A 13,903-nucleotide genomic window follows, 5' to 3' on the forward strand; every position below is an offset into this window, starting at 1 on the left:
AGTTGGGTGGTTGACTGTACAGACAGATGCTGCCATCACCATGACGCCGGATAACGCGTCCCCGCCTCTGTCTCAGGATGGCATTTGAGGACTTCAAGGCCCATTTTGACAAAGTGGAGATCTGCAACCTCACACCTGATGCCCTGGAAGACAATGCCCTCCACAAATGGGAGGTGACCGTCCACCAAGGAAGCTGGGTTCGTGGCTCCACGGCTGGTGGCTGCCGCAACTTCCTGGGTAGGTGGCCTCTCTGTCCTTCTGTCTCCTATTCCCATATCCAGTCTATCTGGAGACATGGAAGGGGCAGTCTCTGTAGAGCTGGACAACAAGCTCAGAGGGCGACAGCCGAGTATTAGGCAGGGAAATGCCCTGTTGTGAGGTTCAGGGGACACAGCCACAAGTCACACCAGGTTAGTGGGGGGAAAGGATCTACTGCCCCACAGAGAAGTGGGGGCAGGCGTCAGAGCCTTAAAGGGCTGTGTGGGTAATGGTTGAAGAGGTGGAGGAAGCAGAAGACAGGAGTCTGATGAGGGTAAAGAAAGTAGGGTGAGAGGACCAACGGAAACAGAGAGGAAAGAGACCACCTCTCTAGGATTGGAAGCAAGCAGTGGGGGTGCAGTAGAGAGTGTATGTGTCCTTCTGAGTGTGGGTCTTGTCATTTTGGTCTTTGTGTTAGTGTTCTGAGTGCTCACATGTATGAGCCCATGGGTTGGGTTTTTATTTTGATTTTGTAATTTTTTTTCTGTGTGCTCATGTGAGTTGAGAGACAAAAGACAACTCTGACTGTGACTCCTCAGAGTCACCGCCTTGTTTTTAAGGCAGGCTCTTTCACTGCCCAGAAGCTCATCAAGGAGGCTAGGCTGCCCGGTCAGTGAGCATCGGGAATCTGCCCCATTCCACATCCCAGCTCTAACTGCATGCGCTATACCCACCTCGTGTTTTTACTTAGCACATTTATTTAGTGTGTGCACACGTGTGCATGTGTGTGCAAACATCCATGTGCCTTCCATGGTGCACCAGCGGAGGCTGGAGGACGGCTTCTGGGAGTGGGCCTTCTCCCTCTGTCTTGTGGGTCTCAGGTCATCAGCTTTGACAGAAAATGCCTGTCTCCACTGAGCTGTCTGTTGAGTGTTTTGCTTATTGTTTATTTTGTTTTCATTTTTTGGTGGGAGTAGGTTCTGGGAAATCGAACTCACGTGCCTACACAGCAAGCATCTTGTCATCTGAGGCATGATTTTGCATTTTTAAGAAAGGGATAGTAATCCACCCCCTTTCAAATGCAGACACCTTCTGGACCAACCCACAGATAAAGCTGTCCCTGACCGAGAGGGATGAGGGCCAGGAGGGCTGCACTTTCCTAGCTGCCTTGATGCAGAAAGACCGCAGGAAGCTCAAGAGGTTTGGCGCCAACATGCTGACCATTGGCTACGCCATTTACCAGGTAGGGGACCAGCTGCTCTCAGTGTCCTGCAAGAACTTTGAGTTCCCTGTTGCTTCTGAACTCTGGGCCACAATAAACAGCCAGTTCTCCAGCCACGGTGAGTATGGAGACCAGAGTCATGTCTCCCTGATGACCTCTGCTTTCCCTTGCAGTGTCCAGACACGGACCAGGACCAGAATGGACACCTGAGTAGGGACTTTTTCAGGTACCACGCCTCCCTGGCCCGAAGCAAGACGTTCATCAACTTGAGAGAAGTGTCGGGTCGCTTCCAGCTGCCCCTGGGAGACTATGTTCTCATCCCCAGCACCTTTGAGCCACACCAGGAGGCTGACTTCTGCCTGAGAATCTTCTCTGAGAAGAGAGCAGTTACTCGGTGAGGAGTGGGAGCTGCAGAGCCCACAACTCTTGGAGCGTTCCCTGTGAGTGGGGGAGCCAAGGCAGCAGGAGCCTGAAGCAGCTCACATCATCTGTGCAGTCAAGAAGCAGAGAGAGATGAATGCTGCTGCTCAGGAGGCTTTGTCCTTTCTGGGCAATTCAGGACCCAACCCCAGAGGAATAGTGCTAAGTAGGCCGAGCGGCTAGTCTCTGGCAATGCCTGTCTCCTCTGGAGGCAGAGCTTATGGATTTTTAGAGGAGCCCTGTTCTGAAGATCACCCCAAGGGCTGGAGAGATAGCTCAGAGGTTCTTTCAGAGGTCCTAAGTTCAATTCCCAGCAACCACATCGTGGCTCACAACCATCTGTAATGAGATCTGGTGCCCTCTTCTGGTCTGTAAGTACACATGCAGACAGAACACTGTATACATAATAAATAAATAAATCTTTAATTTAAAAAAAGATCACCCCGAGGACCCTCTTAGAGTACGTCTGAAAAGCTGGTGCTGTCATAGTCTCTTGCTTTCACGTGCTCAAGATCACAAGCTGCCCTTGGGATCATGCCAGTCTCCTCTCCAGAACTCTGGGCAGGGTTGAAAGGCTAGGGATGGGGTGTTGATGCAGACAGGTGTTGCCAACCCCGTGAGACACAAGCAACACCGAACAAGAGGGCTCCGACAGGCAAGAACCCTTCCATAGCTCAGGTCCCAGGAGATGCATGCCTGCAACTAATATGCTGTGCTTTCTGCCACTGCAGGGACCTGGATGAGAACGTAGACATTGATCTTCCTGAGGTGAGTCCTCTGGTGTGGCTGGGGAGGGTGGGGTTCAGCTGAAGGTTCTCTTCTTTGAAACCACAGTAGCTGGCTGCTTGCAGCGAGGGAAGCGCGCTGACTGGTTCTAACCCGGAGGTCAGGGCTTTTGTTTCTCATCCCTCAGGACACCTGACACCCGTAGGACTAGGCAGGTGCTTGGGATAAAGTCCTCTCAGGTACCATCTTTCTTTGGGCTTCCCCTTCTCCTGAGAGGCCTCTACTGATTGTTAAAGAAGTGAAATGACTTCAAATTTACTTTAGTTAAGAAGATAGCTGAGATGGGGCACACTTGTGATTCCAGCACTTATGAGGTGGGAACAAAAGGCTCAGGAATTCAAGGCCAGTCTTGGCTACTGGGTAAAGTTAAGACCTGCCTGGGATATATAAGGCTCCATCTCAAAACATACACACAAAAAAAGAAAGATAAAGAAGGAAGGAAAGAAGGAAGGAAGGAAGGAAGGAAGGAAGGAAGGGAAGGAAAAGAAGGGGGGGAGGAAAGAATAGGAGGAGGAGGGAGGATAGAAAGAAGGAAGATCAGAGGGAGGGAGGGAAGAGAATGAGAAGGAAGGAAGGAAAGAAGAAAGAAGGGAGGGAGAGAAGGAGAGGGGGAAGAAGAGAAGAGAAGAGAAGAGAAGAGAAGAGAAGAGAAGAAAAGAAAAAGAAAAGAAAAGAAAAGAAAAGAAAAATGAGACTGGTTGATTTGGAGAACACAGGACTCACTGTGGGGGCTGTGAGATCTTTGAGATATGCTTAAAACCTATCTATCCATGTGCACATGTCTGTCATATATGTGTCATAAAAGTAGAAGGGGGCTAACCAAAAAGAGGAAGGGATCTAGCAGGGAGAGCAGTGGAGGCTAATGGAGGAATTAATAAGGTCAAAGTACATAATATGCTTGAATCAACATGTCATTGTGAAATCCAAAGCTGCATAATAAATATTGGCTATGTGAGGGGTGAGGGAAGACTCCAACGTGTTCTGAAATGGTCCGAATCCACAGGCAGCAGAAACCCGCTTTGGGGAAAACCTGCTGCTCTGTGCTGCCCCCTAGGACTGCAGTTTATTTATTTATTATTTTTAAATATGCATGGGCAGCCAGTATATGGCAGTTCTGCTGAACTTGTCTGTATGGGTTTCATGGTCTAAGTTGATGAGGACAGCTGACCAAGTCTCTTCCTCAAGAGGGCACCAAATCTCATTACATATGGTTGTGAGTCATCATGTGGTTTCTGGGAACTGAACTCAGGACCTTTGGGCCAACATCTACAGCAGAGCAAAACACCTAAAATGTACTGAGCCATCTGTCTGCTCTAGGTGCAGGTGACAGACTTGGAAGGTGACTGTCAAGAGAGATAATAGATTGGGAGATGAGGCTGAAGCCTGGCAGCCCTGTGCCAAGCTGCCAGGCAGGCCCAGACACCCTTAGCCTTCTCATTCATCCTAAGGAAGACTTAGGGAGTACAGATCTCCCACTCTGGACAACTGCAATGAGTTCACTCAAGCTAAGCTTCATGTTCCTGAGATAAAACCAAGTTGTTTATCTAGCTTTGAGAGATCATGAGATGCCGGATGAACCTGCAGGGCAGCTCTGGCCACGTGACTGAAAAGGTCCTCTTTTCTAGCCCCAATATGAAGCTCTCTGGAGCAGCTTGATGCTGGCCAGCATGTTCTGTGCTGGGCACTTCCCGTTCTTTTCTTTTGTTGTGTGGGGATTGAACTAAGGACCTCCCACATGCTAGGGAAGAGCTCTGCTGGCTTTTCCTTCAGGGACAGCCTATAGTGTTCAGTGTGGGGCTCCTCTTTTCTGCTATTAATGTGGGAAAGCACGTGTCTGGCTTCTCTTCTGTGAGTTCCTCTCTGACCTTTACACAACCTCATTTGGTTCTTTCAGCCCCCAAAGCCAACTCCACAGGAGGAGGAAACAGAGGAGGAGCGGCAGTTCCGGGCCCTGTTCCAGCGAATTGCTGGTGAGGTAGGATATACTGTCTTGGTCCCCTCTACACTCTGACCCTGGCTAACGGCCTGCTCTGGGTTCCCAGCAGAGGACTGTGATCATGAGCTTGTCAACAGCATTTCCCCCAAGTCCTTCTGGGCTTGTTACAAAATAAAGCCAGCTCGGTCCCTGGGGTTGCTGACAGTGTCAATCAGTATACCTCTGTTGACGAGCGATAGGTTAGGGATAGGAAGAAGGTTAGGGTTAGGGCTCATTGCTTGTCCTTGGTCTTCCACCTCATTCCCATCTCTGCTCAGCTTCCTTTTGGGGAGCCCTAGCAGTTCTTAGGAATGAAATGAAACCTTACCTAACTCCAGGCCTCATGCCACTGCTGGTAACTGCCTCCTTGGAGACCATAATAGGAAAAGCCTGATGGATTAGCTCTTCAGACACTAGTGACTGTATTACCTTGTTCCTTTCTCCTACCTGGGGCTCCTGGATTGAAAGGGCCAGCCTGGGGGCATGATCTCACGCTCAGAGGACCATATCAGCTGGTTGCTTCTCAGATACTTAGAAAGTGGGGCAGGGGACTCGGGTAGAGAAACGGGGCTATATGCAGCCACCCCTCTCTAGATCCAGGCAGAGGACGATAGGAGTGAGGGGGGGGGGCAAATGATTTCCAGAGGATTCGAGAGGTGATGGGCTGGTCCCACCCGCATCACCATAGCTCTGAGTCCTTGAGCAGGTGCATGAGGCAGGGACAGAAGTCCCTGAGGGAGAGGTGCATGCAGCATTTGGAAGGAAATGGGGAACCAGTGCAGGAACATTCACACAGCCTTAATTCGCAACAACCAATAAAAGCCCTTTGAGAGTGAAGTTCTACCTGCTCAGGTCCTGTCCTGCTCTACATCCAGCTGGGGGGCTGGGTGTGACCCCATGCCTGTTTCCCCTGCTCGGAGGAGCCGTGTTCTGCAATATACTTTCTTACCAGCGCTGAACATCCCAAAGACCCACTCCCTGGGCCAGGAAGCTTCAGTGGCAGAGTCGACTGGAATATGTATAAATGATGTCAACAGTGACTATGTACACACGGGTTAGTTCAGCACCTGGGTGTCTTGAGGAGCCACCAGACCTCCAAGGGCATAAAAACCACATAGGTAGCTGGATGTGGTGACTTGTGCCTGTCATGTAAGCACCAGAGAAGCTGAGCAGGAAGATTTTCAGGCCAGACGGGCCTTTAAAGTGCCTGGGCCTCCTAGAACTGCAGACTTCCTTCCATGGCTCTGGTAACACCAACTTTGTAGATGGTGGAACTAGTTGCTTTCTTAAACTGACAATTCCAAAATTGACCCCTGGAGGTTTTATATTAACGAGTGAGCTGTGTCCTAGGTCTCCTGCCTTGACTAGCAGGTGAGACTCCCAAACATGAAGTGTTCCCAGTTCTCTGCGTGCTCCTGTGAGGAGGTACGAGGACCTTCTCAGGGAATCTTGCATCCTCTGGGGAATGAGCAGCATGCCTTTCCTTTCCCTGAGTTTCTCCAGGGTGCTGTCTCTCCTGGGGCAGATGGCCCTCCCCTGAGAAAGCACTGGGCTGCAGCTACCATGGAGGTGAACTCAGCTCCCAGCACTGTGTCCTCAGGGCCTTTCTCTTCAAGGAGCCAGGTCCAACTTAGGATTGCTAAGGATCATAAAGAACAATTGTCTCTACTCCACAGGACATGGAGGTGTCTGCTGAGGAACTTGAGTATGTTTTAAATGCTGTTCTGCAAAAGAGTAAGTGTCATTCCCACAGGGGGCTCTCTAGAGAGGAAGAACGGCCACACTATCAGGGCTCTCCCAGGCCCTGCTCCTTCAAGCCTCAGACCTGCTCACCATGGCTGACCTGTATGCAGACTGTAGAAACTGTTCTCATTGCTGGTTTCCCAACTGCAGAAATGATGTAGGGTTCTGGTAGAGTGTTCTGTAGACTTTTCTACAGAAAAGCTAGTAGCAAAGATAAAATCCATCGCACATCTTGACCCCAAGTAACCACTGTCACTGTGTGTGTGCTCTGTGAATGTGTGTGCATATGTGTCTGTGTGCCTTGCCTGTGCTGGGCATGTGTACATGTGTGTGCATATGTGTACACATGTGTTATCTGTGTTGTATGTCCACTTGTGTGTACATGTATGTGTGTACATGTATGTGTATACATGTGTATATGTGTCTATATTTGCACATGTCTGTATGCAAAGTCCCTTCCAGGACATTTTTGCCACAGCAGTCACTCCCTACTCCATCCTCCCCCAGCTCTGGTAAACTCTCAGCTACCTTCTGTCTTAGACCTGACATTCTGGGCATTTCATATAAAAGAATCATGCAATTTGTGGTTGTTACTGGATTCTTACACGTGGAATACTGGTGTGTATGTGTGTGTGTGGTGTGTTCTCATGTACAGGTGTGCACCTGCATGCAGAGCCAGAGAGCAACCTCAGATATGGCTCCTCCTGTCTTGTTTGTTTGGACAGAGTCTGTCATTGACCTGGGACTCACCAAGTAAACTAGTCTGGCCAGCCAGGGAGCCCCCAGGATGCCACCTCCCCAGTGCTAGGATTACAGATTCATACCAGTGCTTCTGATTCTTTTGCTTTTTGTGTGAGTTTTGGAGAATTGAACTTAGATCTTCATGCTTATAAGGCAATAACTCCACTGCCTGAACCTTCTCCCTAGCCCTTGTTTTCTTTTTTTTTTTTTTTTTTTTTTTGAGACAGGGTCTGGCTAAATGCCTAGACTGGCCTCAAATCTGCATTCCTCCAGCCCAGGATCTTGAATGTTGGGATTAAAGACACATTGTACACCCAACTACCTCTACCAGCTACATATGAATATCAAATTTCTTCAGCACTTTTGGGGGGTTATTTTTTATTTGACTGTTTTTTGTTTAAAACCAGATCTCTCTTGGGAAGTGACTGACCTGGGACTTGCTGTGATGCCCCTGCCTCTGCCTCCCTAGTGTGGGGATTACAGGCATACACCACCGCATTCATCTCCTCTGCTATTTTAAATCCTGCCCTTTGAATGTGTGTGAGCTGGTCATTAAAGAGCATGCGGGGAACGGTGGGCTACTGTGTGGTTGCCGTTAGCTCATGTTACTATTCCTTGCTAGCCATTTCTATGACTTCTAAATACCCTTTGCAATTATAGACAGGATGTTGATTGGGCTGGGGGGATGGCCCAGTGGTGAGGAGCTGCCCTTGCAGAGGACCAGAGCTGGGTTTCCAGCACTAGAGTTAGGCTGCTCATAATCTCTTGTAACTCGAACTCCGGGGCACCTCGTGCCCTCTTCTGGCCTCCACAGGCACTGGTGCATACACATGCGCAGACAAACCCACATATACACAAATTAAAAGGAAACACATCTTTAATAAACAGGCAGATGGTAAAAATTTTAAGATCCCTCATACTAATATGCGTGAGAACAGTCCCATCTTTAAGGCTTTCTGCAGATTGCCAACCTTTCTTCCAGAAGTCCAGTCCCTGCTCTCAGCATCCTTAGACAGTGTCCACATGATGGTCCCAGAGAGCCTGATCTAAATGCACCATGGACTCGCAGAAGAATAGGGGATAAATTTGTCTTGTCGGGGTTATTGATTGCACAGCTTCCTATGTGATTGCAGAAACAGCCCTCAAGTTCAAGAAGCTGAGCCTGCTGTCCTGCAGAAACATCATCTCTCTGATGGACGTATCCTTTCCATGGACAGATACCCCTGAGCAGGGGTGTCCTAGATGCTTACTGTCCCGGGGTCCCCCTGAGCAGGGGTGCTTGTCCTAGGTGCTCACTGTCCTGGGGCAGGCACCGCAGCTTTAGAAATAGAGGACTTCCCCAACCTAACTAGGGTTGGGTAAAAATTAAAAGGGTCAGAACCACACAATGGGAAGAGGGTTTCTGAGGGGATCTGGGGTCTCCCCCAAGGGGATAATGGGCCTGCTTTCCTGTATTATAAATATTTAGGTGACCCCCCATCTTATCTGCCATTCCCCCTCTTCAGAGCTTCCTGTTTCCATCATTAAGTCACTCACCCAAAGCCCCAACTCTGTTACCATACAAACCCGGCCTCCTTCTGTGAGCCCAGAGCCAGACTACCATGAGGATCCTAAGTTGAAAGACCCTTAGCCCACATGGCCAGACCAGTGGCAATGGGAAGTTGGAGTTTGAAGAGTTCCGGGTGTTCTGGGACAAGCTGAAGCACTGGATGGTGTGTGATCTGGTCCAGACCCCCAGCAGAGTAGGGGCAAAGGCCTAGGCCACAGGTTGAGCAGAGTTGGGAGGGGAGTGGAGGAGCCGCAGTGCATCCTGATGTTGGCAGAGGTGCAAGGGTGCTTCTGCTCGAAAGAAAATGAGACAAGAGAGCACCCATGGCTGGGAGTAGAGTCTTCCCTGTGAGACCTGCATTGAAGACAAGAGGGCCCGGCTGGGCGGGGGTGGCACACACCTTTAATCCTAGCACTCAGGAGGCAGAGGTTGGGCAGATCTCTCCAAGTTTGAGGCCAGCCTGATCTACAAAATGAGTCCCAGGACAGCCAGGGCTACTCAGAGAAACCCTGTCTCCAAAAAATAAGTAACTAGAAATAACGATAACAAAAAGGTGGAAGGAAGAAAGAGAAGAAAAGAAAAAAGGGGTCCACGGGCTGGGGGGGTCTGCTAAATTGATAATGTGTTTGCTTGGCATGCATGAAACCCTGGGTGTGCTCCACAGCAAGAAGCTGGGCATGTTGCTGCACATCTATAATCCCAGCACTTAGGCAGCAGACACAAAGATCAGAAACGTTTAAGTTCATCGTCTGCTACATAGAGCTTTGGAGGCTAGCCTGGGCTAGATGAGACTCTGTCAAAGCAAAAGAGAAAAAAAGGAAGAAAACAAGCAAAAGAGAAGGAAAGAGAGAGAGGGAGGATGGAAGGAAGGAAGGGAGGGAGGGAGGGAGAGAAGGAGGGAGGGAGGGAGGAAGAGAGGGAGGGAGGGAGGGAGGGAGGGAGGGAGGGAGGGAGGGAGGAGCGGGAAGGTCCTGGTCCAGCCTTGCCTAGAAGGCAGCTGTCATTCCTGGGCAGCTACCAGCTGTCACTGGTCCCTGGACTCTGACTTCTCAATGCTCTACTCCCTGGCCCAGAACCTGTTTCTCCAGTTCGATGTGGACAAGTCTGGCACCATGTCTTCCTATGAGCTGCGGACGGCGCTGAAAGCTGCAGGTAACGAAACTGCAGAGGGGTGTTCTAGGTGATTTTTCATCTGTTGTTCTAAGTGGGGGGCCACCAGTACAAGTTATGAAACTGGAAAGAACCTGAGAGAGGATGGATGGGGCCGTCCATTGGACATGTGACAGGAATGAGAAAGGGGGGCTGGGTGGAATAGGGGAGGGGCAACGAGGAAAGGGGGAGGGGAGAAAACATGGGGAAAAGAATCAACAACAACAAAAAGAACAGGGCTGTCTGTGATTGGCCAGCCTTGCTGTCGGCTAGACAGGCATTTACGGCGGCAACACAGAGTGACTCCTCGGGTCCTCTGTGAAGAATAAAACGTGTCATAAACGAGAAAGTGCAACCCCGTTTTCTGGGCAGAACAGACTGAGCGGGGAACTACAAGATTTCACCACGCCTTTGTCATCCTAAGTTGATATGGGGGAGAGAGAGCAGCTTATCCTGATCCTCTGTGCCTATGGATGCAGATGGCCCGGTTTAGGAATGACGGGGCCGAGCACGGGGTGTGTGCCCCAGAGACCGTGCTCTGAGCCCGACCAGCCTCCACCTCTGGTGGAAGTGGGAGCATAAGTGAGAAGACCCCCATGGACTTCCAAATGCTCCTGTGCACATGTGGACAGGCTTAACACCCAGAGTTACAGCAGGGAATGAATACCACTCCCGAAAACATGCGTTAAGAAGCAGAGCAATAAAAGTCAGACCTAGATGGAATTTCAACTCATCCAGACTATTTGATGAATGAGAGAAATAAAGGCCAGAGAAGAGGAGCCATGTCCTGTGGTCGCAAGGGCATCTTCAGGGCCACACTGGCCCCCAGTGTGCATGGCACCTCTCTCTAGCATGATGTGAGGAGTGACTCCCTACACAGCACCCCTCACTGAGGGTGGCAGCCCCCCTTAGCAGATAACTACAACACCCTGGATCTTAAGGATCTTGAGAAATACCAGTGGACTGGGGAGATGGCTCAGCCATCAGGGTACTGACTACACTACCCAGGACCCAGGTTCAGTTCCCAGAACCCATGTAAGATAAATCACGTGTGGTGGCATGCACTTATAATCCTAGCACTGGGGAGGCAGAGACAGGAGGATTCCCCAAGTTTGCTAGCCAGCTAGCCTAGCCTACTTGGTGAGTTCCAGACCAGTAAGAGGCCTTGTTTCAAAAATAAGGGACAGGGATTAATTAATTAATTCCTTGAGGAATTACACCTGTCATTGACCTCTGGCCTCCACCCATATTCTCACACAAGAACACATACACACAGGCTATGTAGGTCGAATAACTCACCGCCGTGACTCTGGAGACCCCAAAGCTGTGGGTTCACCATGGGACTCAGCGCAGGTCCTGGGTCTCCCGTCCCTCTGCAGGCTTTCAGCTGAGTGGCCATCTCCTGCAGCTGATCATCCTCAGGTACGCAGACGAGAGCCTCCAGCTGGACTTTGATGACTACCTCAACTGCCTGGTGCGGCTGGAGAATGCAAGCCGTGAGTGTGCGGGGAACCGTGAGTGTGCGGGGAACTGTGAGCGTGCAGGGGAGCCATGCATGTACAGGGGAATAGTGAGTGTGCAGGGGAGCCATGAGTGTGCAGTGAAGTAGTGAGTGTGCAGGGGAGCCATGAGTGTGCAGGGGAACCATGAGTGTGCAGGAGACCATGAGTGTGCAAGGGAGCCAAAAGTGGACAGGAGGGCTGAGAGTGTCCTTGGACCCCTGGGGGCATGGAGTGTCCATCTCTGGGTCTCCAGCCCCCATCTATGGGTATATAAGAAACAACCCGGGGAAAATACGCTAGACCTAGGACACAGAGGGGCTCCGTGGGGTCTGTGAAGATGACAGTGCCCTGTCATCAGCCGAGAGATGGAACATGAGTGACTGTAGACGATGTCCCGTGGCTGCCATTCGTCACACACCTACAGGTTGTGGAGGGCTGGGAGCGGGCAGGTCTCGTGCCACTTACTGAGGGAAGGTCCCGTCTCAGATCGAGTTCCTCATAGAACGTTGCCCCTCACCTGGTGCTGTCCCTCTGAAAGCCTAGACACAGACTCAATCATTTTAAGCAGGGTCTGCTATGCCAGAAAGTGGGAAGCCTGTGTATATGTACTCTAAAGAGGTGGTTCATTGTCATACTCTCCCCCTACAAATAGCCCTGGAAGGGGGCCAGTGTGTCCAGGGCGGCTCAGCCATCCTCTGTCCTCTCTGCTGCAAACAAACTTAAAGCCAATCCTTGTGGCTTTATAATCACCACGCATTTTACACCCCTAGAAAAATTCTTAGCTAATCTTCACCACCATGGGTTGCCCAGTCCATAGGGAAGTGTCCAGGGTAGTGACAGAACGTCACCATTGCTTGGTAGACTTGGTATCCAAACAGGTCCATACTGCATTTATGGAGTCTCCCTTCTCTCCTTGCTGCTCTGGGACAGCCCTCCTCCTCCTTGCTAATCAACATTTGGCTGTATCTCTTCTGGAGTGGGAGCCTGATTTCCAGAGAAGACAGTCATTTCTCAGGTCTCTTGGGCCAGGATTTGAAACCCCTTGGACGGTCTCCACCTTGCCAGGCAGGGAATTTGATCTCCATTAGAGGGCGCAGCTACCCACAGACTTTCCAGTGGTCCAGAAACCCTTAAACCTGCCAAGGGTCTTGTCTCCATCCAATGTGACACTCCCTCCCTTCCACCAGGGGTGTTCCAGGCTCTCAGAATAAAGAACAAAGACACCATTCATCTCAACATAAACGAGGTATGGCCAAGCGGACCCCAGCCAGGGCCCAGCAGGGCTAACACTCACAGTGGGCGATTACACAGCGTAGAGGCTGGTGTTTCCGTTTGCTGGGCAGTCGTTAGGATCCGTGCTGCTATCCTTTGAGCTGCGGGTGTCTTTGTTGTGCTCATGTCTGCTCATGCTATGCCCAGGGAAGCACATGTGGGGGAAACAGAACATCCCATGCAAACGTGAGCAAGCCTGGTAGGAAGAAGGGAAACGCTTCCGGCTGCTTCCGTAGCGGTCCACTTCCTCACAAAGAGCCTGAGCCGTCTGCCGGCCTCTCTTTCCCTCAGCTCCACTGTGGTAGAGCGTCACCTTTATCTGAAAGGGGGAGGCTCACCAAAAAGCAAGATGCCCTGCCCAAGATGTGTGAGGCTGCCCCCTTCAACAGGGAGAAAATATTGTCATCTCTCTGTCCTGAAAGCTCATTTAGCCTTTAAAAAAAGATTCACCTGGCTGGGGAGATAACTCTGTGTGCGAAGTGCCAGCTGTACAAACACGAGGACCCGAGTTGGAGCGCCCCCTCCGCGCCGCCATTATCATGTAAAAAGTTGCCTTTGGTGGCACGTTCTGTAATCCAAGCACTGGGGCCTGAGGCAGGTGGATCTCTGGAGCTCATTGGTCAGTATGGGCAACTAGTGAGCTCCAAGTTCAATGAGAGACCCTGTCTCAAAATATAAGGTAGGAAGGAGAATGCCTGATATCAACTTCTGGTCTGTATGCATGCCTACATACATAAAATATTATATGCTTTAATTTATATAAATCAAAGAACACCTGCCAAATTTGTTTTAATTTAAATATTTAAAAAATGGTTTCATGTTGAGTCAGAAGTACAGATTTGTAGGGAAAATGATCAGCAGAGAACGTGTGACATAAACTGAGGCCACTCCCGTGCTAGACCGGACTTGGAAGGGCAAGCTCTTGTCTCTCTCTCTCTTTCTAGTTCATCGCCTTGACCATGAACATCTGAGATTGCACCGGAATGCTGTCTGCCCCTCCGATACTCAGCTTCTAGACCATGAGAGTCAGGATGTCTATTGGAAGGCCACCCTCCCCACAGCTCTCTCCTTGACTCACGCCACACCCCTGCACCCGCCCCTCTCCGCCGCGATCTGGGAGAATCTAAAGGAATTGGCTGTGTTCTCTGATTCTGATACTTCCTGTAAAATCATTTCTTCACAAGAACCAATGGTACCGCTGTGCCTGTTGTTAGGTTCTCCTCCTTCCCTGCCCCCACTGCTGACTGGTCATTCAATGTTCCAGGACCTGAGTCCTGGCTTCAGCATGCTCCAGCCATGCTACTAAGACACACACACACACACACACACACACACACACACAATGT

At 50.4% G+C, this 13,903-nt stretch overlaps 1 protein-coding gene across 3 annotated transcripts in view; it reads left to right on the forward strand.

The window, feature by feature from the left end:
* Capn9 (calpain 9) overlaps positions 1–13,669 on the forward strand; it is a 36,369-nt gene extending 22,700 nt beyond the window's left edge. The window contains exons 10-21 of one of the 3 annotated variants that reach the window (XM_038312614.2): positions 77–237; positions 1,284–1,441; positions 1,594–1,814; positions 2,572–2,608; positions 4,521–4,601; positions 6,278–6,335; positions 8,219–8,283; positions 8,729–8,797; positions 9,708–9,786; positions 11,163–11,279; positions 12,473–12,531; positions 13,502–13,669. In XM_038312614.2, coding sequence (XP_038168542.1) covers positions 77–237; positions 1,284–1,441; positions 1,594–1,814; positions 2,572–2,608; positions 4,521–4,601; positions 6,278–6,335; positions 8,219–8,283; positions 8,729–8,797; positions 9,708–9,786; positions 11,163–11,279; positions 12,473–12,531; positions 13,502–13,528 — 1,132 coding nt within the window. In that variant the 3' untranslated portion in view covers positions 13,529–13,669. The other 2 variants (XM_038312613.2, XM_038312615.2) reach the window with 2 other exon arrangements.
* The last annotated feature ends 234 nt before the right edge of the window (positions 13,670–13,903 follow it).

The sequence above is a fragment of the Arvicola amphibius genome, chromosome 15 (assembly GCF_903992535.2).
Source record: "Arvicola amphibius chromosome 15, mArvAmp1.2, whole genome shotgun sequence".
Classification (NCBI taxonomy): Eukaryota; Metazoa; Chordata; class Mammalia; order Rodentia; family Cricetidae; genus Arvicola; species Arvicola amphibius.